We start from the raw sequence: 26,638 nt of genomic DNA, 5'->3' as shown, positions 1-26,638 counted from the left end.
AAGTTGGATTGGCTTGATGGGCACTTCTTGTGTACCATACGGTCAAGCTGCTCCCACAACAGCTCTATGGGGTTGAGATCTGGTGACTGCGCTGGCCACTCCATTACAGATAGAATACCAGCTGCCTGCTTCTTCCCTAAATAGTTCTTGCATAATTTGGAGGTGTGCTTTGGCTCATTGTCCTGTTGTAGGATTAAATTGGCTCCAATCAAGCGCTGTCCACAGGGTATGGCATGGCGTTGCATAATGGAGTGATAGCCTTCCTTATTCAAAATGCCTTTTACCTTGTACAAATCTCCCACTTTACCAGCACCAAAGCAACCCCAGACCATCACATTACCTCCACCCTGCTTGACAGATGGCGTCCGGCACTCTTCCAGCATCTTTTCAGTTGTTCTGCGTCTCACAAATGTTCTTCTGTGTGATCCAAACACCTCAAACTTTGATTCGTCTGTCCATAACATTTTTTTCCAATCTTCCTCTGTCCAATGTCTGTGTGCTTTTGCCCATATTAATCTTTTCCTTTTATTAGCCAGTCTCAGATATGGCTTTTTCTTTGCCACTCTGCCCTGAAGGCCAGCATCCCGGAGTCGCCTCTTCACTATAGACGTTGACACTGGCGTTTTGCGGGTACTATTTAATGAAGCTGCCAGTTGAGGACCTGTGAGGCGTCTATTTCTCAAACTAGAGACTCTAATGTACTTGTCTTGTTGCTCAGTTGTGCAGCGGGGCCTCCCACTTCTCCTTCTACTCTGGTTAGAGCCTGTTTGTGGTGTCCTCTGAAGGGAGTAGTACACACCGTTGTAGGAAATCTTGGCAATTTCTCGCATGGAATAGCCTTCATTTCTAAGAACAAGAATAGACTGTCGAGTTTCACATGAAAGCTCTCTTTTTCTAGCCATTTGGAGAGTTTAATCGAACCCACAAATGTAATGCTCCAGATTCTCAACTAGCTCAAAGGAAGGTCAGTTTTATAGCTCCTCTAAACAGCAAAACTGTTTACAGCGGTGCTAACATAATTGCACAAGGGTTTTCAAGTGTTTTCTAATCATCCATTTGCCTTCTAACACAGTTAGCAAACACAATGTGCCATAGAACACTGGAGTGATGGTTGCTGGAAATGGGCCTCTATACACCTATGTAGATATTGCATTAAAAACCAGACGTTTGCAGCTAGAATAGTCATTTAGCACATTAACAATGTATAGAGTGTATTTCTGATTCATTTAATGTTATCTTAATTGACAAAAACTGTGCTTTTCTTTCAAAAATAAGGAAATTTCTAAGTGACCCTAAACTTTTAAACGGTAGTGTATATATAAAATACTTAAAAAAACCATAATGATTTTAATAATCTTTGTTTTGCTTACAACATTCAGGGTGAAGAAGGAAGCAAAGGAGCCAAAGGGGAGGTACTGTATAATAAAGAAATATTAACTTTGTAATAAACACCTTTATTTTCATGAGGGGCTCTCTTTCATCCCTGGGTTAAGAAACACAATGTATTTGATCCACAACATTAGTTCTGAAAAGATTGCAGTAAAAATGTAAAGCATTACTGTGAGTGATATGCTGTGGTTAAACCTACAGTATATATAATTTCCGAGTGTGGTGGATTTTGGGGCCACAAGTGAGGTCTCAACCATCTATGACGTTAGTGGAGTTGCTGGACGTGGCTAATTTTGGCTTTCAGGACAAAGTATATTTTTTGTTTTTGCCTCACTGCATTCCAAATGACCACATTTTTTTTCATTTTCCACTGACCTTTCTGAGTGAGGTCTTGTTTTTGTTTTTCAGGGGTATTTTTTTGGGCAAAATTTTTCAGTACATAAAAATTTGCATTCAGTTTACTTTTTTGTTTTTAGTGTGGAATGTGCAAAGGTTAAAAAAAATATATAATATATGTAATTGATTTATGTTTTATGACTTGTTTAATAAAACATTTTTATTAAAAATAATCGTGCTTTATTTTTCATGTGATTTTTTTAAACTTATTATTTAAAAAAAATATATAAAACTTTTAAGTCTGAATTATTTTTTCAAATTATAATGCATTTTAATATCTATGCCGATGCGATCACAGCTAGGGACTGAGCACAGGCTCCCAGCACTGTACATTTATGCCGGATGGCACTAAGGAGTTAAAGAGGCTCTGTCACCAGTTTTATACTTCCCTATCTCCTACCTAATCTAATAGGCACCTGTTGTAGATAACTACTGTGTCCGGTGCACAACAGAGACCATCGGAAACCATGGGCACCGGATCCGTCACCATTGAAATCAATGGTGATGGAAACGGAAACCTCTGGTTTCCATTTGTGTCAGTTTATGTCAGTTCAGGGTCCCGTTCTGATGGAAAGCTCCGACGGAACGTCAGAACGGGATCCCAACGCAGATGTGAACAAAGCCTTAGTGACAAAGTTATGTTCATTTTAACATTTATGCACATTTTTTGTAAAAGCCCAACTGGGCGTTTTTTTAACTTTAACCAAGTGGGCGTTGTAAATAAAAGTGTATGACGCTGACCAATCAGCGTCATACACTTCTCTTCATTCATGTCCAGCTTCAGTCACAGCACAGCGTGATCTCGCGAGATCACGCTGTGCCATCACTTACTCCCGCAGGTCCTTCACCGGAGTGACGGAAGAATGACCAGACATCGCCTCCAGCCACCTCCTAGACAGATCCGGCACTGCATTGTGGTTTTCACTATAAATGTAGAATTATAGCAACTTTTTAATATGTCTTCATTTCCCTTTTCCTATTATTTTCACCCTGTGCAACTTCTGTTGTTACTTGGAAACTAGGTTAAATGCAGTTGACGGATCCACCTTGCGAGCACAAGGCTGTACTGAATGGAGTGTGGTTCTGGCTCCTCATCCGCTGCAGCCAAATAATCTGATTAATATATGGATGCCTACTACCTGTATTGGGTATTCGTGTGTTAATAAGCTGGGTTGCATTGGTTATTAATTAATGTTGTTAATGGGCCAATAAAATCCACAACCCTTTGGAGGGTTTCCTACACAGCTTTTTTCATAGCGTTTTGGCAGCAATTTTTTTTCACCTTTTTTAGGGGGGCTATAACGCAGCAGTTTTATCAGCATTTTGGGGGTTGGTAGCCTTTTTTTTTCTTAAATACAGCATGCTGGAGGTACAAAGTTTTCAAGGAACTTTCTCCATGGAAATGTCAAAAAACCCTGTGAGGAGGCCTTTCAGAACATTACACTCTTTTGCGCTCAAAAACTAAACAAAGATAAATAAGAATAATAAAATCCATCAATAATTAAGTTGAGGCTCTGAACACATTTTGCGCTGGTCCGTCGCTCAGATTTGACAGAAGGAGTAGCGTTGCATACAGCATTATTCTTCCCCTCAAAAGGAGGGACACCACTACAGAACCCTGACAGATCCAATTGTAAGTTAACAGGTCCGTCAGGTGCCAAGTGGTATCCATCGTACACAGATCTGGCACTGTGTTGTGGTTTTCACTATAAATGGAAACCACAACACATATGTGAACAGAGTCTGAGGCATATGTTTTAACTGCATACTACAAAAATGTATATTGCTAGAAAACGATGCAGCAGGATTCCTATACAGTTTCCTTTGACTTAGGCATCATTTAGAGGAGCGTAATATACGCGCGTGCTTTTCACGCGTGTCGTAGACACCTATATTAGGCTATGGGGCAGTGCAGACAGTCCGTGGGTTTTGCGCAGCGTGAGTCTGCTGCGTAAAACTCACGACATGTTCTATATTTCTGCGTTTTTGCGCATCACACACCGATTGAAGTCAATGGGTGCGTGAAAACCACGCAGGTCGCACGGAAGCACTTCCGTGCGAACTGCGTGGTTCGCGCAACAGCTGTCATTCTCTGAATGTAAACAGAAAAGCACCACGCGCTTTTCTGTTTACAAACATCCAAACGGAGTGTCAAAATGATTGCGGCTGCAAGAAAATCTCGCAGCCGCGCATCATACACTGATGACACACGCAGCTGTTAAGTGCCTTTTGCGCATGCAAAATTCCGCATTTTTTGCGTGCGCAAAACGCACACGCTCGTGTAAATCAGGCCTTACATTGTAAAAAACAAACAAATAGTATATGTCTGAAAACAGTTTTTGACCTAACAGAGAAACACAGCAGGCTGCACTTTTCTGGCTCTGTTCACACTGCATTTGTAGTGTATATTCTGTGTATGTGCCGAATGCCATGTGAACAGGACCTCAACTGTATGGCAAAAATGTGCTTAAAAAAATACATACCATACGTATTTGGAAGCCTGCTGATATATATTACAATAGTTAAGCTGCTTTCTTCCAGACAATGTCCTTGTAATTATGTCCTTGGAACAACAGTTATAAGGTCTCTTCTAGCTGTCAGGATAGGCCATCAAATATAAGATTGTGGGGTCCGACTCCTGGCACCCCCACGATCAGCTGACTAAAGGGGCCGCGGCATTCATCGACGCAGCCTTCTCCCAGTTTACAGGCACAGTGCCGTACACACCTGGAACGGCTGTGCCTGGGATTGAAGTTACGGTCCCATTCAAGTGAATGGGACTGAGTTGCATTCCCAGGCACAGCCACTAAGGAAGTGTACCACGCTGTGCCTGGTTTACACTGAAGCAGCAATGAACACCACAGCCACTTCAGCCATCTGATCGGTGGGGGTGACATGAGTCGGACCGCCACCGATCTTATATTGATGGTCTATAGCAAGGATACGTCATCAATAAGAAATGTTAGGATAACCCGTTTAAAGGGGTTTGACGGTTTGAGCAATTTAATATTTTTTGGTATCATTCCTAATGGTTTTCAAGATCTCTGCTTGCTGTCACTCAGTAGGAACATTCATTGTTTACTTCCAGCGGATAAAATTCTGCACGGCTTGTTATAACTACAATATGTGTATCAGAGCTGTGTCTTCTAAACATCCCAGCACCTGTGCGTCCATCACATGACCATAGAGATTTTTATCAATTGGAAGTAAACAATGAATGTTCGTACTGAGTGACAACAAGCAGAGATCCTGAAAACCATGTGGAATACAGAAAGTACAGTATATTCGAAAATAGTTTTACTTTTAATTATACAAAAATTCATATTAATCTGCTGAAACCGGACGACCCCTTTAATGAAAGATTTCTTAGCCAAGGCTGAAGAAAGGCAGAGAAGGCATGAAGATAGATCTCAGGAAGCAGGAGAGGTTTGTTCCACATTAAAACGTGTCAAACTCTGTCAGTTCTTTATCTTCAAGTTGTACATTATTGAAATTACAAAACGTGGACATGTAAGTTTAGCTTAAAAGATTACTGAAGTAATTTCAGTGGAACAGAAACATGAATAAAATACATAGATGTAACAAACAGCATTTTGTCAGCAAACTTCTGTCCCTTTGTCGCTCCATTTGCTCTAGATTATATGAACATGTTGTCACCTGCTGTCCAAAGATTAAAAATTTAGGCCACATGCACACGACCGTGCCCGTAATCACGGTCTGTAATTACGGGCAGTGCCGGCCACAGACAGCCACCTGCGGGCCGCGCTCCCATATAAAGTATGCGAGCACTGTCTGTGTAAAGCAAAAAAATAGGACATGTCCTTTCTTTTGCGGAGCCTTTCTACGTCACAGACACATTCCCGCAAATATACCGGAAAGTGTCAGTCGGCTATAGAAATTAATGGGTCCGTAATTACGGACCGTAACTATGGTCCATAATCACAGACTAAATCTACGGTCATGTGCACGGGGCCTAACACTTCATTATGTTTAATTCTAAAGCATTATTCATGCTTTATTATGATAGATGGATAGATAGATAGATAGATAGATAGATAGATAGATAGATAGATAGATAGATAGATAGATAGATAGATAGATAGATAGATAGATAGATAGATAGATAGATAGATAGATAGATAGATAGATCTGAGATAGATAGATAGATCTGAGATAGATAGATAGATCTGAGATAGATAGATAGATCTGAGATAGATAGATAGATCTGAGATAGATAGAATAGATAGATCTGAGATAGATAGATAGATCTGAGATAGATAGATCTGAGATAGATAGATAGATCTGAGATAGATAGATAGATAGATAGATAGATAGATAGATAGATAGATAGATAGATAGATAGATAGATAGATAGATAGATAGATAGATAGATCTGAGATAGATAGATAGATCTGAGATAGATAGATAGATCTGAGATAGATAGATAGATCTGAGATAGATAGATAGATCTGAGATAGATAGAACCAAGGCCTTATAACACCAATCCACAAGAGTGGGGACAGGTACGACCCGGCCAACTACCGAGGGATATATGTCAGCAGCAACCTGGGGAAACTGTTCAGCAGCATCCTGAATAAGAGAATCCTCAGCTTCCTCACCCAGCACAATGTCCTCCACCAAAGCCAAGCTGGGTTCATGCCAAACCACCGCACCACTGACCACATCTACACCCTGCGCAGCCTCATCAAGAGCCACGTCCACAATACAAAGCATGGGAAGATTTACGCCTGTTTTGTGGACTTTAAGAAGGCCTTTGACTCAGTGTGGCACCCGGGCCTATTCCTGAAACTGCTGGAGAGCGGAATAGGAGGTAAAACCTATGACGTCATCAGAAGCTCCTACACAGAGAACAGATGCAGCGTGAAGGTGAACGGGAGAAGAACGGCCGATTTCCAGCAGAGCCGAGGAGTCAGACAAGGCTGCAGCCTCAGTCCAACGCTCTTCAACATCTACATCAATGAACTGGCCACAGCTCTGGAATCCTCCTCAGCACCAGGTCTCGCCCTCCATGACACCCAGGTGAAATTCCTGCTGTATGCAGATGACCTTCTGTTACTATCACCAACCGAGAAAGGTCTCCAAGACAACCTGCAAATCCTTGAAAAATTCAGCTCCACGTGGGCACTACCCATCAATGCCAAGAAAACCAACATCATGGTGTTCCAGAAGAGAAACTCAAAATCCCCCAGGCACCCGACCTTCACACTAAATAACGCCACAATCACAGCGACCGACAGGTACACTTACCTGGGCCTAGAAATCAACCAATCAGGAAGCTTTAAACAAGCCATAGAGATTCTGAAAGACAAGGCGTGCAAAACCTTCTATGCCATCAGACGAAAACTCTATCATCTCAAACCACCAGTGACGGTCTGGCTGAAAATCTTTGACTCCATCATCTCCCCAATCCTCCTGTATGCCAGTGAAGTCTGGGGTCCGGACACATACCCAGACTGGTCAAGGTGGGATTCCAGCCTAACAGAAATCTTCCACCTAGAATTCTGCAAACACCTTCTCCAAGTCCATCGGAGCACCTCAAATAGTGCCTGTCGGGCAGAACTGGGCAGATTCCCACTACACCTCACAATCCAGAAGAGGGCGCTATCATTCTGGGCCCATCTACACAGCAGCAGGCAAAGTTCCTATCACCATAAAGCCCTGTTACACCAAGGGGTCCCAGGTAAACCAGGCCCCCCAGAACATCTCACCCTGACCCGGCCTGAAGAAAATGTCACCCAGCGCGGCCTCACAAAAGCCGAAATCAAGAAGACAATAAACAAAGGCCAAGAGGAATATATCAGTGACTGGAGAAACGACATAAAGACATCCCAGAAACTGACAATATACCGGAGTCTACAGCGGGAATATAAACTGGCGCCATATCTGGAGAAACTGCCAAACCCCAGAGACAGACAGATCCTGAGCCGCTACAGACTGAGCGCCCACAACCTGCTCATCGAAACGGGCGCCACAGACAGACCTACAAGCCCAGGGAGAGCCGACTGTGCCAACAGTGCGACCAGGAGGCCGTGGAGGATGAGGCCCACTTCCTGCTACACTGCTCCAAATACTCAGCAGTGAGGGACACTCACTTCAGGAGACTCTCTGATCTCTTACCGGACTTCAGCTCCATGGAAGAGCAAGAGAAACTCTACATCCTGCTGGGTGAAGAGGAAACCACAGTGGGCACAGCGGCACAATATGTCACTGCATGCCATAAACTGAGAGAGACATGATATGCCATGGACTTGTATAACCCCAACCCTAGATATGTCCCTATCCCCCAATCCCTCAGTCCCTATCCCTCATTCCCTTACTTCTTACTTGCTTTGGCAATGCTAATATGTATTTGGTCCTGCCAATAAAGCTTCTTTGAATTGAATTTGAATTGAATTGAATTGAATTGAATTGATAGATAGATAGATCTGAGATAGATAGATAGATCTGAGATAGATAGATAGATAGATAGATAGATAGATAGATAGATAGATAGATAGATAGATAGATAGATAGATAGATAGATAGATAGATAGATAGATAGATAGATAGATAGATAGATAGATAGATAGGAGATAGATAGATAGGAGATAGATAGATAGATAGATAGATAGATAGATAGATAGATAGATAGATAGATAGATAGATAGATAGATAGATAGATAGATACCATATTTTTTAGGTAACTTTAATGTAAGTTTTATATATATATATATATATATATACACACACACACACACACACACACACACACACACACACACACACACACACACATGGATGTAGCCATCTTTATCTTGACTGATTACTTGCTGCAGCGTGATATCACACGACAAAAGCCATTAAAAGTCATTGAAAAAGTCGAGATAAAGGATCTTGTCACAGTGTACTTAATGCTTTATAAGTCAAGATAAAGACGACTACATCTGTACAGTACATATACGGATGTAGCCAAGTTTAACTTGACTCTGATAACTTACTCCAGCGTTATATCACACAGCAAAAGACATTGAAAAGTCAAGTTAAAGTTTCTTGTCACTGTGTAATAATGAGTTCAAAGTCAAGATAAAGATTGCTACATCTGTACATTACTATTAACTTTGATATTCATATCTTGGTACTTTAAGTTATTATTTCCCTCTGTGAGACATAAATTTGAATCTTATTTTGATCTTGATGCAACACAATATGTTTCTGTAATGTGCCTATTAATACACTAAGATCTTGGTGGTGTTGTGAATTTCAGAAAGGTGAACTTGGTGACTATGGTGATAAAGGGCCAGAGGGCAAGAAAGGTGAAGCTGGTATACATGGACTACCAGGCCCTCGTGGTTCTCCAGGTGAAATGGGTCAACAAGGAAGATCTGGAATACCTGGCATTCCAGGAAAACCGGTAGGTAAATCTAATGATGAGAACTTATTGCTGCGGCAAAATCGCCCTTTAAAACTATATATTCTAGAATTAACCAGTTCAGGACCGGGCTATTTTGCGCCTTCAGGACCAGACACCGTTTAGCCATTTTTAGCACGTGTTAGTTAAATGGCTATAACGTTTTTATTTGTTGGGCTAACGACGTGATTTTTGCGACGTTTTTTCCGTAGACAATGCAGGTTTCATTTTTTAGCGTTTTTATACACACCTTTTTTGCTATTTTAGAATTTTTATTCATAAAGTTTGAAAATAATAGTAAAAAAATATAAGCTTTTTTACGTTTCAGCTATTTTTTTTGGGTAATAACATAGTTTTACCCTAAAATAGACCTTTTATTTGTGATCGCCATTGTCTACCGTAAATTTTTATATATTACATGTCTATATTAGGGTAATTGGGTCAGCGCTAGCGTTACAACAATGATTGGCGGGGGGAAAGTTTTTTTTTGGGGTGGGTATTTTATGTGTATTTATTATTTAATATTTTTTTGCACTTTACTTTACTATTTTTTTATTTCTATGGTCTGTCCCTCAAAGGACAAAGAAGACCTTTGGGGAACTTTATATCTTTTTTTTCTTTCTTTTACACCACGTTTTTCCACTGTAACTGGAGCTGCACAACAGCCTGAGTTGTAGGGGAGATCAGCCCTCATATAGGGACGATTGTCACTAATAGGGCTGTGCTGGGTCTAGTAAGACCCAGCAGCAGCCTGCCACTAACGGCACCCGGCGATCATGTGACCTGTCACATGATCACCGGGAGGAATAGAGACAGCGCCACTGCTGCTGTCTCTATTCCTATACACAGCGTTCATTGAGCGATGTGTAAAAGAAATCGGAGAAGACAAGCAGTGAAAGCTGCTTCTATCTTCTCCTCAGGGTCCCCGGCAGTCACTGACAGCCGGAGACCCGACATTCAGCTGCCCGATCGCGCGGGCAGCAAGTTAAAACCCGAGCCGTAAAAAGTCTATGGCTCGGGTTTTAAGGACCATGACCGCTGGCCGGAAATATACAGCCAGCGGTCGGGAACCAGTTAAAATGTAGAAAACATTTACAGAAAGAAGGGTTAGGGTTAATTCACACAAGGCAGATTTGGTGCAGAAAGTTCCACGACTGTCCTGTCCAACAGAATGCAAACAGTAGGAAGAAAAAACAGGGCGATTATAGCGCTGCTAAACATCACAAATGGAGTTCCAAGTAAAGAGAATGGTATTTATTGGGAAATAACGGACAACGCGTTTCAGCTCCGAACCGGAGCCTTCATCAGGTCCTAGTCAAAGTTCGGAGCTGAAACGCGTTGTCTGTTATTTCCCAATAAATACCATTATCTTTACTTGGAAGTCCGTTTATGATGTTTAGCAGCGCTATAATCGCCCTGTTTTTTCTTCCAACTGTTTGCATCTGATTACAGCCGTCACTATGGATCCGGCACCGGGAAAGCAGCAGCTTGCATCATTTCAGGCTATTCACTTATTTACAGAGTTGTGCCTGCTCACCACGACCAGGGGAGAAGTTCAACTTTATTTTATGTTCATCCAAACCCACTAAGATTCCACGCTATGGAGCACCATCTTTTTCTCTTTTAATCCTCACCAACAGAATGGGGTTTGCAGAAATGCATATGCATGCTACAGAAACAAACACATTTTCAGTCAAAGAAATGTCTGCAACTAATTTGTCACGTGTGAATATACTCTAAAAAAAGCTCTTTTTGTACATTAACAATCTAAAAGCTATTTTTGCAATTGGTACTTTGGTATCAACAGCAATGTTACTGTAGGTCATTATATTCAATGGCAGCTGAGGGCGTCTGCAGGTACAGTCTGTACGCAGGGACCCTAATGGTAAGGTGACCGACAAGTATCTTCATGTTTATAGACTAGTTGTACCTATCAGCAGTTTATTCATCACCCCTGGGGCATACATAACCAGGGCGTGCTGGACCCCGCTATGATCAGTCCTCCCCAGAACAGTCATATATATGTATGAAAAAAATAACAACTTTGCTCACCGTTCCTTTGTCTTCTCTTGTAGGCAGGGGGCCTGCACTGGATCCCCTCAGGCTGCCACATCGGGCACGGTCTGTGCCACAGCATATATAAAGTCTTGACACCAGGCAGCATCAGGACGCTGTATCTGACACAGCACACAACTTCCAGCATCAACTGCCTTATGTGGCAGCCTGAGGCGATTGGGGACAGGCCTCCTTCCACTCCAGGCCTCGTCATGGTCACAACCCCTTCGACCACGTTCATTACACCACCCCATCACCCAATGACCTTAGTGGTTAAAAAAAATAATTATGATAGAACTGATGAAGATTGATGCAAACTGGTCTGGTTTGGTTTTTCTTTTAAATGGTTATGTTATTATGGCTCTTTTCACATCTACTATTAGGGGTTCCATGTGGGTTTCTGCCAAACTTTCTGTAATTTCTGACTGCAAAACTAGCACAGTCTGCATCACTATTCTTGCTATCAAAAATACAAGAACCCTGTTAGACACCATTAAAATGAATACTTCACGGCGTCATGACTTCCATTTTAAACAGAAGCCATGACACTAGTGTGAACAGAGCCTAAATTTCCTCCATGGATACCAATACACACAAACCTGGGACGGTGGAGGGTTTTTGCCAAGTACTATTTTACCTGCATAGCAACCCTCATATAAGTGTCCCTTCACCTTCACGTGTTTTTCATACATTGTTGAATTTAGAAAATGTCTTTCTTGCTATAGGCGAAATCAATGACTGATGACCACGTCATGAAATTGTGCAGTAATGTATTGCGTGGTAAGTCATAACATTTTAGTCACAAGTTTTGTAAACTCAACAGATTCATATAACTCATAACTTTTGAGGTCAGTATGTAATGTATAATAATAATGTTAGCAACCTGACTGCACAACCCTGGTCTACTTGTATTGGAATCTAAGCTTGCCTCAGGAGGTGACTCCATCCATGCTACAATTAGGGTCAGCTCACAGAGTTTTTTTGACACATTATTTGACGCGGAAACCGATTCCAAACGGAATTTTGAGGCAGATTTTCTGTCTGCAAAAAATCAGTGTGAACCCAGCCTTAGGCTATGTTCACACGGGGTATTTTGGCGAGTTTTTTGACGCGGAAACCGCGTCGCAAAACTCGGCAGAAACGGCCCGAGAACGCCTCCCATTGATTTCAATGGGAGGCGTGAGAAACGGCCCGAGAACGCCTCCCATTGACTTCAATGGGAGGCAGGAGAAAGCGTATATCTCGCTGTTTTATGCCCGCGGCGCTCAATGGCCGCGGGCGAAAAACGGCGCGATAATTGCCGCGAAACTCGGCGTGCAGGGAGAGGAATATCTGCCTCAAAGTTCCAAACGGAATTTTGAGGCAGATATTCCTCCCCCAAAATACTCCGTGTGAACATAGCCTTAGAGATCAGCAGTGAACGTAAATATGGTTTAAAGTAAGGGGCTGCATATTTTTTTAATGCAAAATTGGCTGCTATTGGAAAATATTTGCTCCCAATACTAAAAACAAAAGAGTATGCCATGCATTTCAAATAAGAATGTAAAGAATAAAGCCATGTTGAAAGTTGCAATAAATAATATTAGCTCTACTTTCAGAAACTTCCAATTACAGAAATAATATGGAGTGGAAATATAATTCTCTGCACGAAGCCTTAGCCTAAATAAGCAAATTAATCAACTATGGGATATTGCAATGGATATGCTTGGTCAACAATTTCGATATTTGGCCGGAAGAGATTAAGGACATTAATAAAGTGGTCAATCAATCGACCGGGACGAAGTAGGGATAAATTGCTTAAAAGCTGCTCACACAGTATACCCAACAAACACTATAGATAGGCTTCAAAAATATTCAGCTGCCGTTTTACTCAAACTACATTTTTTTTCATGGACCATCCATTCTCTTTCTAGAACAGCTGGCATCTCTACTTCACAATATTAGCCCAAGATGTCCACCTTGCGAGGGAAAGCCCGGCTTGCCAGGGATGCCAGGTACTGAAGGAAAACCTGGTGACAGAGGACCACCTGGGTACCCAGGAAGAGGAGGCAGATCTGGCTATCCAGGAATTCAGGGAATACAAGGAACCCAAGGAATGAAAGGTGACGTAATAATGGATTCATTATACCATTATCTTTACACTCCTGTCAGAGGTTCGGGAGCAGAGCCTTTGCCAGCAATCCTGGCAGTTTTGACAAGAAGAATGGTGCCACATGCAGCGTTATTCTTACCGTCCAATCTCGTGGGACTGCCAGAAACTGCGACGGAAACCCTGTCGTTATAAGGCAATGAGGTCTATAGGGGATCTGGCTATGCATTGTGGTTTCTGTTTATAGCCGAGCCTTATTTGATTTACTGAACTATACTGTACATTTGTTTTAATGTGTGCATAGATTTAAAATAATGGAAATTTTTTTGGAGGATCACTAAAAACCAGCCATCCAGTTTATAATTCATCCTCTAAAAAAAATTGCAAATCCATAATGACTTGACATACTCATTATTCAGACAGATTTATACATCTGCTTCTTGCAGGAGATAAAGGACCAAAAGGTGATAAAGGTTCTAAAGGAGAACGTGGCGTAGGAGAGCAAGGCCCACCAGGAGCTTCAGGTAAAACAAATGTGAATTATACATGTTAATATGCGCTGGGCATAAAGCCACAATATAAAAATAAATACCGTATTTTTGGGAATATAAGAGGCAGTTTTTAGCAAGAACAAATCTTGCTAAAAAGTCCCTGCGTCTTATAGTCGGCAGTCAAGGGATCCGGCAGCGCCGGCCCCCTGACCGGTTCTTACTTAACCCCTTCCCGACCCATGATGTGCCGTGATTGGAGCGGAGCTCCATACACTGCAGGTGTCAGCTGTATTTTACAGCTTACACGCTGCTCTAACAACCAGAAACAGCGATGGCGCTGTTCCTGGCCATTTAACTAGTTAAGTGCCGCGGACAATAGCAATCGCGGCATTTATAGGGGTCTTCCTATGAAGGACATTTATGACCTATCCGCAGGATAGGTCATAAATGTCAGATAGATGCGGGTCCCACCTCTGGGACCCGTACCTATCTCTAGAACGGCCCCCCTAAAACCCGTTCTATCTTACCCGGTTCCACTGTCTCCCGGGCACTTCCTGGTTAGTTGGTCGGGATTTATGGAAACAGCCGAGTGCTCGCTGAGCTACGCTGTTTCCGTAAATCCCATAGAAGTGAATGGGAGTTACGGAAATAGCGTGGCACTGCGAGCTATGCTGTTTCCGGAACACGGTAGCTACAAAAACAGCGTACATGGTCAAGTTACGGAAACAGCGTAACTCCTTGAACTACGCTGTTTCCGTAACTCCCAAAGAATTGAATAGTAGTTACAGAAACAGCGTAGCATGCTACGCTGCTTCTGTAACTGCCATTTACTACTATAGGAGTTACGAAAACAGCGTAGCTCAGTGAGTTACGCTGTTTCCATAACTCATCCATGTATTGCAGTGTATTGTACAATCGAGCTAATGATCTGGTTTAGTCCCCTAGGGGAACTTATAAAATGTGTAAAAAAAAAAGTTAAACATTTTCAGGAGGGTAAAAAAATATTAAAAAGTAAAAAAAAAAAAAAAAACATTTTCCCATTTTTCCCCGAGCACAATGTAAAAATAAAAGAATAAAAAAAATTGGTATCGCTGCGTCCGTATAAGTCCGAAACTATTACAATATAGCATTATTTGACTCGTACGGTGAACGGCGTACAAAAAAATAATTTAAAACCCCAGAATCGTTGTTTTATTTTTTGTCACCATAGCGCTAAAAAGAATAAAATAAAAAGTGATAAAAAAAATCGTATGTACCAAAAAATGGTGCTAATAAAAACTACAGCTCGTCCCGCAAAAAATAAGCCCTCACACCGCTCAAACGATGAAAAAATATAAAAGTTATGGCTCTCAAATTATTTTTTTTAACCAATAATTTTTTCTTTGTAAAAGTAGTAAAATATGAATTTTTTTTCTTATTTTCTGTTGTCTAAAACCTGGGTGCGTCGTATAGTCAGGTGCGTCTTATAGTCCGAAAAATACGGTAGATACCTAACTTCAAGTGTAGCTAAACTTTTAGAACGAAGCAGCTGAAGTGCTCGTGTGAGCGCTCAGCTGCTTCGTGTCTGTTCGGCTTTTTCCGGAAAGCCGATGTATCGGAGTACGAGCTCATAGACTTTCTATTGAGTCCGTACACCGTTACATTTATTTACGGAAAAAGCCGAACAGACACGAAGCGCCTGAGCGCTTTAGCTGCTTTGTTCTAGCGATTGGTGGGGGTCTCAGTGCTCGGGCCCCCACCAATCCAAACTTCTGACATGTCACTATGACATATCAGAAGTTTGTCAAACGTTTAGCTACACTTTAAGTGAGTGTTCCAGCCAAAAGCATTTAGTGCCTATCCACTGGACACACAACCGTAGCTAGGAGGAGTTTGAATGGAGAAGCGGTCAGACATGCACCCTGACGCTCCATTCAAAGTCTATGGCACTGACGAAAACTAGCAACGAGGATCCCAGCACTTGGACCCCCACCATTCTAGCATTTATTACAGATCCAGAGAATAGGTCATAAATCTTTTTATTTGGAATACCTCTTTAAGTAAACAAAAATAATACAGGATATCGGGTGCAAAGGTTAACAAAAAAATGAAGATAATGGTATACACACCTTTCTAGATATTTATATGGTGTGATTTTATTGAATGGAAAAATCTAATTTTTACTTTTATAACCTGTCAATGAGATAAGTCATAAAATAAAGCTGGGTGTAGGTCTGACCTATGTGCCAAGAATGATGGCCTTCAAATTTTCCTTCTTGGCCAGAGAGCAGGATGAGTATGCACTGTAATTCTCTATAGATATGGATGGGACCTTCCACCTCTTTGGGTATGTGCACACGCTAGCTTCCTTTTACGTCTGAAAAGACAGACTGTTTTCAGGAGAAAACAGCTGCCTCGTTTCAGACGTAAAAGCTCCTCCTCGCATTATGCGAAGCATCTTTGACGCTCGTAAATCTTGAGCTGCTCTTCATTGACTTCAATGAAAAACGGCTCAAATTATGTTTCAAAGAAGTGCCCTGCACTTCTTTGCCGAGGCAGTCATTTTACGCGTCGTCGTTACTGGTAAATTACTGGTCGTCGGCACAGTACGTCGGCAAACCCATTCAAATGAATGGGCAGATGTTTGCCGACATATTGTAGCCGTATTTTCAGGCATAAATCGAGGCATAATACGCCTCGTTAACGCCTAAAAATAGCAATTAGACCTACCGGTAATTGTATTTCCAGGAATCCATCATGACAGCACTACAGGAGGTTGCCCTCTTGACCTCTGTAGGGACAGGAAGACAGAGAGGTTAAAAGGCCCCTCCCACCACCCACTTGCCAGTGTTTTTCAATTACTACACCAGGATGGATGCAACCCTATTTTATTTCTAGGGATAATAACTGACATGTTAAATGCACAAATCAGAATTCAATAAGGGAGGGAATATAATGGTGCTGTCATGATGGATTCCTGGAAATACAATTACCGGTAGGTCTAATTGCTATTTTCCAGTACATCCCTCATGACAGCACTACAGGAGCAATACCAGATTATAATGCTCAGGGCGGGACTATGGATTGGAGGACTTTCCGTCCAAAACTTAAATCCGTATCGGACAGCACATCGAGTCTATAATGTTTGTAAAACGTATGATGGCTTGACCAAGTGGCAGCTTTGCAGATTTGGTCAATAGAGGCTTCTCTTCTTTCTGCCCAGGATGCCGAGACTGCCCTTGTTGAATGGGCTCTGATGCCTTGTGGGGCACATAGTCCTTGGGACTTGTAGGCTTCTTGTATGGTGGTTTTTACCCATCTCGCTAGAGAGCCTTTTGAGGCTTTCTTTCCTCTATTCTTTCCCCCGAATAGGACAAATAGATTTTTATCTCGTCTCCAGGAGGAGGTTCTATCCAGATACTGAAGAATTGTTCGCCTGACATCCAGGCAATGGAATTTTTCTTCTTGTTGGTCTTTTGGATCTCGTCTGACAGACCGTGGTTCCTCAAGATCTGCCTTTCAGGATCCAGGCTGACAATTTCAGAGTCTCTATTCCCTGGAAGAATAAGGGACCCTGGGAGAGAAGATTCTCCTTGACTGGGAGCATGATAGGATCTTCCAACGCTAGGTATTGTACGATTGGAAACCAACTTCTTTTCGGCCAATAGGGAAGAATAATGATGAGCTTTGTCAAATCTTCCTGGATTTTTCTTAATACCATTGGTATTAGAGGAAACGGAGGAAAGGCATAGGCCAGATCCATGTCCCAGTGTTGGGACAATGCATCTACTCCCAATGGGTTGTCTCTGAGATTTAGGGAGAAGAATGTCTCTACTTGAGTGTTTTTCCTCGTGGCAAACAGGTCTATTTGTGGATAACCCCAATTTCGGGTTAGGCAACGAAAGACTTCCTTGTTTAGGGACCATTCTCCTGGGTCTACTTTTTTCCGACTCAGGAAATCTGCTGATAGGTTCTCTGAGCCTTTTAGGTGGACTGCCGTGACTGATAGGACGTTTTCTTCTGCCCAACTGAAAATTTGTGCAGAGAGGCCCTGAAGAAGAGTGTGTCTTGTTCCCCCTTGATGGCGAAGAAAGGACACTGCTGTCGTGTTGTCCGATAAAATTCTTATATGCTTCCCTTTTATGGTGGGTGAAGCTCTTATAAGTGTCTCCCATACAGCTCTTAGTTCTTTGAAGTTTGAAGACATCATCTTCATTTGACCAGTCCATGTGCCCTGAAAGTGTTGGTCTTGGATTACTGACCCCCAGCCGTGTTTGCTGGCATCTGTGGTAATCACTACATAAGGAGAAGTTCTCCAGGGGACTCCCTTGTCTATGTTGTTTGTGCAGAGCCACCACAGGAGAGATGATTTCACAGTCTCGGAAATTTGCATTTTTAAATTCAGGGAGTTTTGTTTTCGATCCCACCGGGATAAGATCAGATTCTGTAAGGGTCTGGAGTGAAATTGGCTCCATGGAATAGATTGGATGCAAGATGTCATCATTCCCAACATCCGCATACATTCCCTTATGGAACAGGCGTCTTTCCCCCAAAATTTTCTTACTTCTGCCAGTAGGAGTATTTGTTTCTCTCTTGGGAGGAAGGAATGTTGAAGGGAGGAGTCTAGCAGTTCTCCTAAGAAGACCTTCTGTTTCTGGGGAGGAAGACTCGACTTCTGAAAGTTGATTATCCATCCCAATTTTTGTAGTAGGGAAAGAACCTGTGACTGATGACTGACTAAGATAGCAGGAGTATCTGCTGTCAACAAGAAGTCGTCTAGATATGGGATAATTACTATACCTTGACTTCTTATGAATGCCATGATCTCTGCCATAATTTTTGTAAAAATTCTGGGGGCGGAGGAAAGGCCGAAGGGGAGGCAGACAAACTGGAAGTGGAGAATGGAAGGACCGTCCTGAATTGCGAATCTGAGGAATCTCTGGTACGCGGGGTGGATAGGAACGTGATAATACGCATCCTTTAAATCGATCGTACACATTGATGCCTCTTCCCTTATTAGAGGAGTAGTCGATCTGATAGACTCCATCTTGAATTTCCGATAATTCACCCATTTGTTTAGGAACTTCAGGTTGATTATTGTCCTGTAGGAACCATCTGGTTTTTTGACCAAGAAGATTTTCGAATAGTGGCCCTTGCATATCTCGTTGTGGGGAACTGGGGAAATGGCTCTCAATCTGAGTAATTTCTGGACGTCCTGGATAAGTACCTGATGAAGATCTTTTGCTTGGTACTGGGTTATTAGGAATTTCTCTGGAGGAATGGAGGAAAATTCTATTTTGTATCCTTCTTCTATTATCTTTAGAACCCAGGGGTTCTGGGTTATTCTCGACCATTCGGGATAAAATTGTAGGAGTCTTCCCCCCACACTCTTGGCGTCATTGCTTTGAGGGCTGGAATGAATTATTTGGGTTAAGGAGATATCCTCGACCCCTTTTCCCTTTGGGGTAACTCCAGCGACCGGACTTCCCTTTCCCGCTGTAGTTCTGTGAAGTAGGATCCCTCTGTTGGCGAAATCTTCCAAATTGAGGGGGTTTTTTTGGTTTCTCTTCAGGAAACCCCTTTTTTCTATCTGTTGCACTCTCCAGTATGTTATCAAGGAGAGGACCGAACATCAGAGACCCTGTAAATGGGATAGAACACAACTTGTTTTTGGACTTAGTATCTCCTGACCACATTTTGAGCCATAATGCTCTTCTAGCAGCATTTGAGAGAGCCCCATTCCTGGCAGCAAATCTAATAGATTCCGCTGAAGCGTCTACTAAGAATCCGGTTGCCATTTTTAGTAAAGGTAGAGATTCTAGTAGCTCTTGTCGTGATGTCTTCATCATCAGATGGGTCTCTAGCTGGTTTAGCCATATGAACATTGCTCTTGCTACTGATGTGGCCGCGATATTAGTTGAGATCAAGGCCGAGGAAGATTCCCACGCTCTTTTTAGTAGTCCGTCTGCCTTTCGGTCCATGGCGTCCCTCAACTGAGAGGAATCTTCAAAGGGGATTGCGTTTTTTTTAGCAACCCTGGCGACTGGGACATCTACTTTTGGGATTTCATCCCAAGGCTTAGTGTCCTCTGGATCAAAGAGAAGTCTTTTCTTAAAATCTCTTGAAATGAAGAGCCTTTTTTCTGAATCTTCCCATTCAGTTGTCACCATTCTTTTAAGATTTTCGTTTACCGGAAAAACCCTTGTTTTCTTTCCCGTTAGACCTCCAAACATCTCATCCTGGATGGTATGTGGTTGGTCCACTTCGGGAATATCCATAGTTTCCCGTATTGCTTGAATTAGGGTATCAGACATCTCGGAAGAGAAGAAAAATTTTTTCTCTTGAGTGGAAGAAGTTGAAGGTAAGAGTTCGTCTCTTTCTTCTAACTCATCTTCCGATAGGTAATAGCACTCCTGTTCAGAGTCCGACCCCTGAGAAGGAGGCCAATATTTTTGATCCACTTCAATCCGTGGTCTTTTTGCCCGGGAGTGTGAGGGAGTTTCTTGCGGAGGGGTGAGGGAGGCTACTGACTGACCCACTTCCTCACGAATCATAGTCCTAAGTTCGGACATGAACGTTGGTTGTTCCTCCTTTAGTATTTTGGCAATACAATCCTGACACAATTGTTTTTTATGGGACTCTGGCAATTTTTTTGCACAAGTCGCACATTTTTTAACCTTCTTTTTATCAGTTTGTCTCTGAGAGAAATCTTTTTCCTAGAGAAAACAGAAGGTAGGTAAAGTATGGTGTACATACATAAGGGGTCATACCCTTCCCCAAGGGTGAGACTCACGTGACCCTGGGACATATCTGGAGTTCCATCAGGACGAGGAAGTTCCATATCGCGACAGGTAACAGGCAATGCAATATGCAAACCACAAAAAATAAATCCAAGTTAGAGTTATCAGCTCTAACTACATACCTGTGCGTGTCCCTTTAAATGCGGGCGTTTTGAATTTCCCGCCTTCCAAGATGGCCGCGGACCGGAAGTAGCCCGACGTCATATCCGGTCGGCTATTCGTCCAGCGTGTACCTGGAGTGCAGCCGCCATAGCCGGCGCTAAGGCTTGCTATGCGGTGCAGCGAGGATCCCTGCCGGTGCGTCCATGCCTATGGAGCTGCCGGTCCCCGCCTGGTCCGCGGTCCGGCCGAAGCCTGCTTGGGAAACCCCAGCCCCCACACACTACCAGAACCCTGCCTAGGATTCCTCCGGTAGGTGTCTTAGGGAGGGAGCTAAGGGACCCGTCGTATGAGGGGTGTTAGCCTGGGCTTTAGGGGGAAGAGAAGGGGGAGTGCACGGACCCCCCGATCTTGCCCCCTGCCCGAGTTTTTTCCTGCACTAATACAGGAGCGACGCTCTCTGCTCCTGACCCTTGTGGGGACAGGAAGAACACTGGCAAGTGGGTGGTGGGAGGGGCCTTTTAACCTCTCTGTCTTCCTGTCCCTACAGAGGTCAAGAGGGCAACCTCCTGTAGTGCTGTCATGAGGGATGTACTGGAAAATAGGTCGTGTGAACCCAGCCTTAGGTTTACGTCCTGTCTCATGTATGGGTCCATAAAAGTTAAAAAAAGTTGTCTTGGTGCAATCTTTTTAAAAAATTCTAATCAGAATACAAGTTACATTAGTAATTGCAGTAACTACTTATATAAAAAAAAACACGTTAAGAACAATCTACCATGCTCAAGTAGTGTGCAATTTTCCGTAAAAAAAAAAAGGAAATTTGACTATTAACACAACGGTAATTTAGAGGAAGTAATTTGTATTATTACCTTGCAGGATTACCTGGAATTAATGGAAGCAATGGAGAAGGACTGATTGGGTCTCCAGGAAATCCAGGGAAAAATGGAGTACCTGGAACTCCAGGAAAGCGAGGATTTCCTGGAAATGCTGGAGTTTGTGACCTCTCGTCCTGTCTTTCTGCATACGGAGTTAGGGATGACCCTTTCAGAAAAGGACCAAACTTCTGAATCTGGAAAAGTCTAATCATTTTAAAGACTTCAACCTGCATATCATTTCAGGAAAAGGAACTATTTGACATGTTATGATGTTCAGTGGAGGGTTTGTACAGTACACATCTTGCACTGATATCTTTACGTCTTGCATTTTGCTTCTAGGTACACTGCCATCATCAAAAATACTTTCCCTTCTTAGTGTGATGCTATGTTCACACAGGGCAGATGCGCTACATAAAAGTACACCGCGTATCCATCCTGGAACCTGCAGGGAATTCCGCCCCAAAAAACGGCGCAAATTGTTTTGAAGTTTTTCAGGTGGAATCTCCGCCTCAGAAAGGAGTGGTTAAGAAAAAAAAAAAAAAACTAATACTTACCCCCGGTCGTTATCATAACGATGCTTTCTTCTGTTCTCCGTCCAGGCCGGCCTCCTAGAATGACACTGCAGCCCATGTGATTGCTGCAGCCTTTGATTGGCTGCAGCAGTCACATGGGATAAAATGTCATCCCAGGAGGCCGGCCTGGACGGAGAACAGAAGAAAGCATCGCTATGATAACGCCTGAGCATAATATTACCTTTATATCAATTTTATACATAAAAAAAGGTTTTTGTTTTTTCTGAATTGATTTTTTCCGGCAGAATCGCAGCTTTTCCGCTGCATAAATTGCATCACGTGCTTTTAGTTGCGGGTTTTTCCTTCCCATTGAGGTAAAACCCGCACCAGAAGAGCAGCGTTTCCGCAGCATAAAAAGACATGCCGCAGATTTAAAAAATGCACCGCAGATCAATTAATGAACTTTTTTCAGCTGATTTTTTCCACAGCGTGTGGATGAGATTTGTTCAAATCTCATCCACTCTGTTGCTACTGTACGCTGCCGATTTTCTGCAATGTTATCTGTTGTGGAAAATCTGCAGCGTTTACACTATGTGTAAACATAACCTAAGGCTACATTCACACGAGAGTGACAGATTTCCGCGCGTAAAAACTGCGGGCAAATCTGTGCGTTGCGTTTCGCATCAGTGTGCTTTGCGAGTGCATGTGATTTTCATGCACTCGCAGGCACTTCTTTTTTTTTTTTCAATGCAATTGATGCATAAAACACGGACAGCACACGGATATGCGTCCGTGTGCTGTCCGTGGTTTTCACACACCCATTGAATTCAATGGGCGGCTAGGTGCGTAAAACGCACCAATATAGGACATGCAGTGAGTTTCACGCAATGGACATTCGCTGCGTGAAAACTCCTGCATGTGTGAACGGCCCCATTGAAATCAACGGGTCCGTGTGCTGTGCATTGTTCCAACACACAGCTGAGATTCACGCTCGTGTGAATGAGCCCTAAGAAAGACTTTGATATCGTATTACTTTTACTAAAGTACTTGCGTCCTTATCATTTTTGTCGTGGGAGAAATTTTTTAATTTAAAAAAATCTGCTGACATGCTCTGAAGACACTGGATCAGAGCTGATGAACTCTGGATGAGATAAATAATGTACAATGTTTGAAGTCTTCCAAATGTGATCTTCTAGAGTACTGTGCGTTTAAAGGGGTTTTCTGGTTTAACCCCTTAGTGACCAGCCCATTTTAGGCCCTAATGACAAGCCATTTTTTACGTTTTTCTATAGTCGCATTCAAAGAGCTATAACTTTTTTATTTTTTCGTCTACATAGCTGTATGAGGACTTGTTTTTTGCAGGATTAGTTGTACTTTTTAATAGCACCATTTTTGGGTACATATTTTTTATTAACTTTTATTAGCTTTTTTGGGGGGATTATAAAAAAAAAAAACTGAAATTCCGCCATTGTTCTATGCGTTTTTAAATTGACGCCGTTCACTGTGCGGCGTAAATAACATGTTACCTTTATTCTATGGGTCGGTACGATTACGGCGATATCACATATGTAGAGGATTTTTATGTTTTACGACTTTTGCACAATAAAAACACTTTTGAACTAAAATTATTTGTTTTTGCATCGTTGCTTTCCAAGAGACGTAACTTTTTTATTTTTCCATCAATGTAGTGATTTTTTGGGCTTGTTTTCTGCGGGACAAGACGTAGTTTTGATTGGTACTGTTTTGGGGTGCATGGGACTTATTGATTCATTTTTATTATAACTTTTTTGGGGGGCAATGGAAAAAAATGGCAATTTCGCCATGTTTTTTTGCGTTTTTTTTTTACGGTGTTCACCTTGCAGTTTAAATTACATATTAACTTTATTAATGGAGTCATTACGGTCACGGCGAAACCATATATGTGTACTTTTATTTATTTTTTACACTTTTACTAAATAAAACCACTTTTTATGGAAAAAAATGGTTTTATTTATTTTTTTACTGTAACTTTTATTAATAATATTTATTTCACATTTATTCTTTATTTCACTAGTCCCACTAGGGGACTTTACTATGCGATCTTCAGATCGCTGCTACAATGCTTTGGTATACTTCGTATACCAGAGCATTATTGCCTGTCAGTGTAAATCTGACAGGCAATCTGTTAGGACGTGCCTCCGGCGCTTCCTAACAGGCATATGTCCAGGGCAGACCTGGGGGCTTTTATCAAGCCCCCGGCTGCCATGACACCCCATCGGAGACCCGCGATTGCATTCGCGGGCCGCCGATGGGTGACAGAGGGAGCGCACTCCCTCTGTAAACAAAGTTAAATGCCGCGGTCGCTATTGACGGCGGCATTTAACGGGTTAAACGGCCGCGATCTAAGTAAACTTCGATCGCGGGCGTTGGAGCAGGAGCTCAGCTGTCATCAGACAGCAGAGCCCCGGCTCCAGCCTGCACGGGAGACCCGTGCAGGACTTAGACTAGGCGAACGTGAAAAGGCGTCAGCCTAGCCTAAGGCCCCTTAGTGACCAATGTAAAAAGGCGTATTGGTGGTCACTAAGGGGTTAAAAAAAACTATTTTCAAAAACCTTTTAGGTCGGTTTCACACACAACGTTTTGATGCATTTTCCGCTACCTTTTTTGCAGTTTTTTCCTTTTTGTTGCAGCCAGATATTAGTAATATATGAAAAAGTCTGCAAACACAGCGTTTTAACTTTTGTCATTTTAGGTAGCATTTTTGTACGGTGCTCTAGGTACAGTGTTTTATGCTGCCATTTCTATAGAAATGTAAAAAAGCGCTTGAAATTTCTGGCGTTTTCTGCGGAGAGTGTCTACAAAGAGTGTCTCTCGCTCTGAAAGACTAAGGCGAAATTCACACAAACGTGGGCGTTTGCAGCTCCGTGTGTCATAAGTGTTTGGTGCGTGGCTGCGTGATTTTCACGCATATGCCATGCTTATGACACGCAGTTTTGATGCTTAGAAACTGCAATGACTGTGGTGCTTTTTTTTCCCTTCATTTATTTAACAACTGTAGCGCGAATCACACACGACACACGGCAGTACGGCCATACGCTGCGTGAAAATCACGGACTGTCTGAACGGCCCCATTGAGTTACATAGGTCCGTGCGACGCGCGTGATTTTCATGCGCGTATCACGGACGTGAAACACGTTCGTGTAAATAAGGCCTAAGCGTGTCCATGAATCACACGCGCCGCCATCTATCAAGTCGTGAAAAATAGTAGTTGTACAATAAAAGCGGTGAAGAAATCGAATTCCCCCTTCCCCTTCTCAGTGCAAAGTTTTTTTTCTAAGCAGAAGAAATGTTTTGACATTTGACAAGGAAGAAAACAAACACTTTGAATTGGTTATAATACTGTATGTCCTCTTGGTTTATGTGAATAAAAACACCACGGCACTAAAACTTTACAGGCTTAGGCCTCATTTACACGAGCGTATGCGTTTTGCGCGCGCAAAAAACGCTGCGTTTTGCGCGCGTATGCATGGCGTATGCACTGCGTATACGCAGCCTTGTTGCGTTTTAAACGCGCAAAAGGCATTTGACAGCTCCGTGTGTCATGATGCGCGGCTGCGTGATTTTCACGCAGCCGCCATCATAGAGATGAGGTAGTCGAGGCCCGTCACTGTCCAAGGTGCTGAAAGAGCTAACTGATCGGCAGTAACTCTTTCAGCACCCTCGACAGTGAATGCCGATCACAATATACACCAACCTGTGAAAATAAAAAGACTTTCATACTTACCAAGAACTTCCTGCTTCCCCCAGTCCGGGCTCCCGGCCGTTGCCTTGGTGACGCGTCCCTCTCTTGCCATCCGGCCCCACCTCCCAGGATGACGCCGCAGTCCATGAGACCGCTGCAGCCTGTGATTGGCTGCAGCCTGTGCTTGGCCTGTGATTGGCTGCAGCCTGTGCTTGGCCTGTGATTGGCTGCAGCCTGTGCTTGGCCTGTGATTGGCTGCAGCCTGTGCTTGGCCTGTGATTGGCTGCAGCTGTCATTTGGACTGAACTGTCATCCCGGGAGGTCGGACCGGAGTTATCGGTAAGTCAGAACGTCTTTTTTTTTTTACAGGTTCATGGATTTTCGGAGCGGAAGTCACTGTCCATGGTGCTGAACCAGTTTAACGCTTTCAGCACCGTGGACAGTGACTGTCTCCTGACGTCGCGTACCCGAACATTTTTTACCGGTTTCGGTCAAAACGAGTTTGGCCGAACCCGGTGAAGTTCGGTGCGCTCATCTCGAATTTGACACTCCGTTTGGATGTTTGTAACCAGAAAAGCACGTGGTGCTTTTCTGTTTACATTCAGGAGTTTGACAGCTCTTGCGTGATTTTCGCGCATGCAACGCAGGACCGTCAGTGTGGCATGCGTTGTTTTCACTGGGTGCGTGTCAATGGGTGCGTGTTGTGTGAAAAACGCAAGAATATAGAACATGTCGTGAGTTTTACGCAACGCACTCACGCAGCGCAAAATTCACGCATCGTCTAAACAGCCCCATAGACTATTATAGGTGCGTACGACACGCGT

The 26,638-nt window shown here is 42.8% G+C and overlaps 1 protein-coding gene across 1 annotated transcript in view; it reads left to right on the top strand.

The window, feature by feature from the left end:
• Positions 1 to 21,773, top strand: part of LOC142652516 (uncharacterized) — a 122,393-nt gene extending 100,620 nt beyond the window's left edge. The window contains exons 22-27 of the mRNA XM_075828167.1: positions 1,380 to 1,412; positions 9,050 to 9,196; positions 11,974 to 12,028; positions 13,162 to 13,350; positions 13,784 to 13,861; positions 21,583 to 21,773. Of these exons, the coding sequence (XP_075684282.1) occupies positions 1,380 to 1,412; positions 9,050 to 9,196; positions 11,974 to 12,028; positions 13,162 to 13,350; positions 13,784 to 13,861; positions 21,583 to 21,773 (693 nt within the window). The remainder of the gene's footprint in view (positions 1 to 1,379; positions 1,413 to 9,049; positions 9,197 to 11,973; positions 12,029 to 13,161; positions 13,351 to 13,783; positions 13,862 to 21,582) is intronic.
• The last annotated feature ends 4,865 nt before the right edge of the window (positions 21,774 to 26,638 follow it).

This window comes from Rhinoderma darwinii, chromosome 5, assembly GCF_050947455.1.
Source record: "Rhinoderma darwinii isolate aRhiDar2 chromosome 5, aRhiDar2.hap1, whole genome shotgun sequence".
Classification (NCBI taxonomy): Eukaryota; Metazoa; Chordata; class Amphibia; order Anura; family Rhinodermatidae; genus Rhinoderma; species Rhinoderma darwinii.
This window is presented reverse-complemented; position numbering and strand designations above follow the sequence as displayed.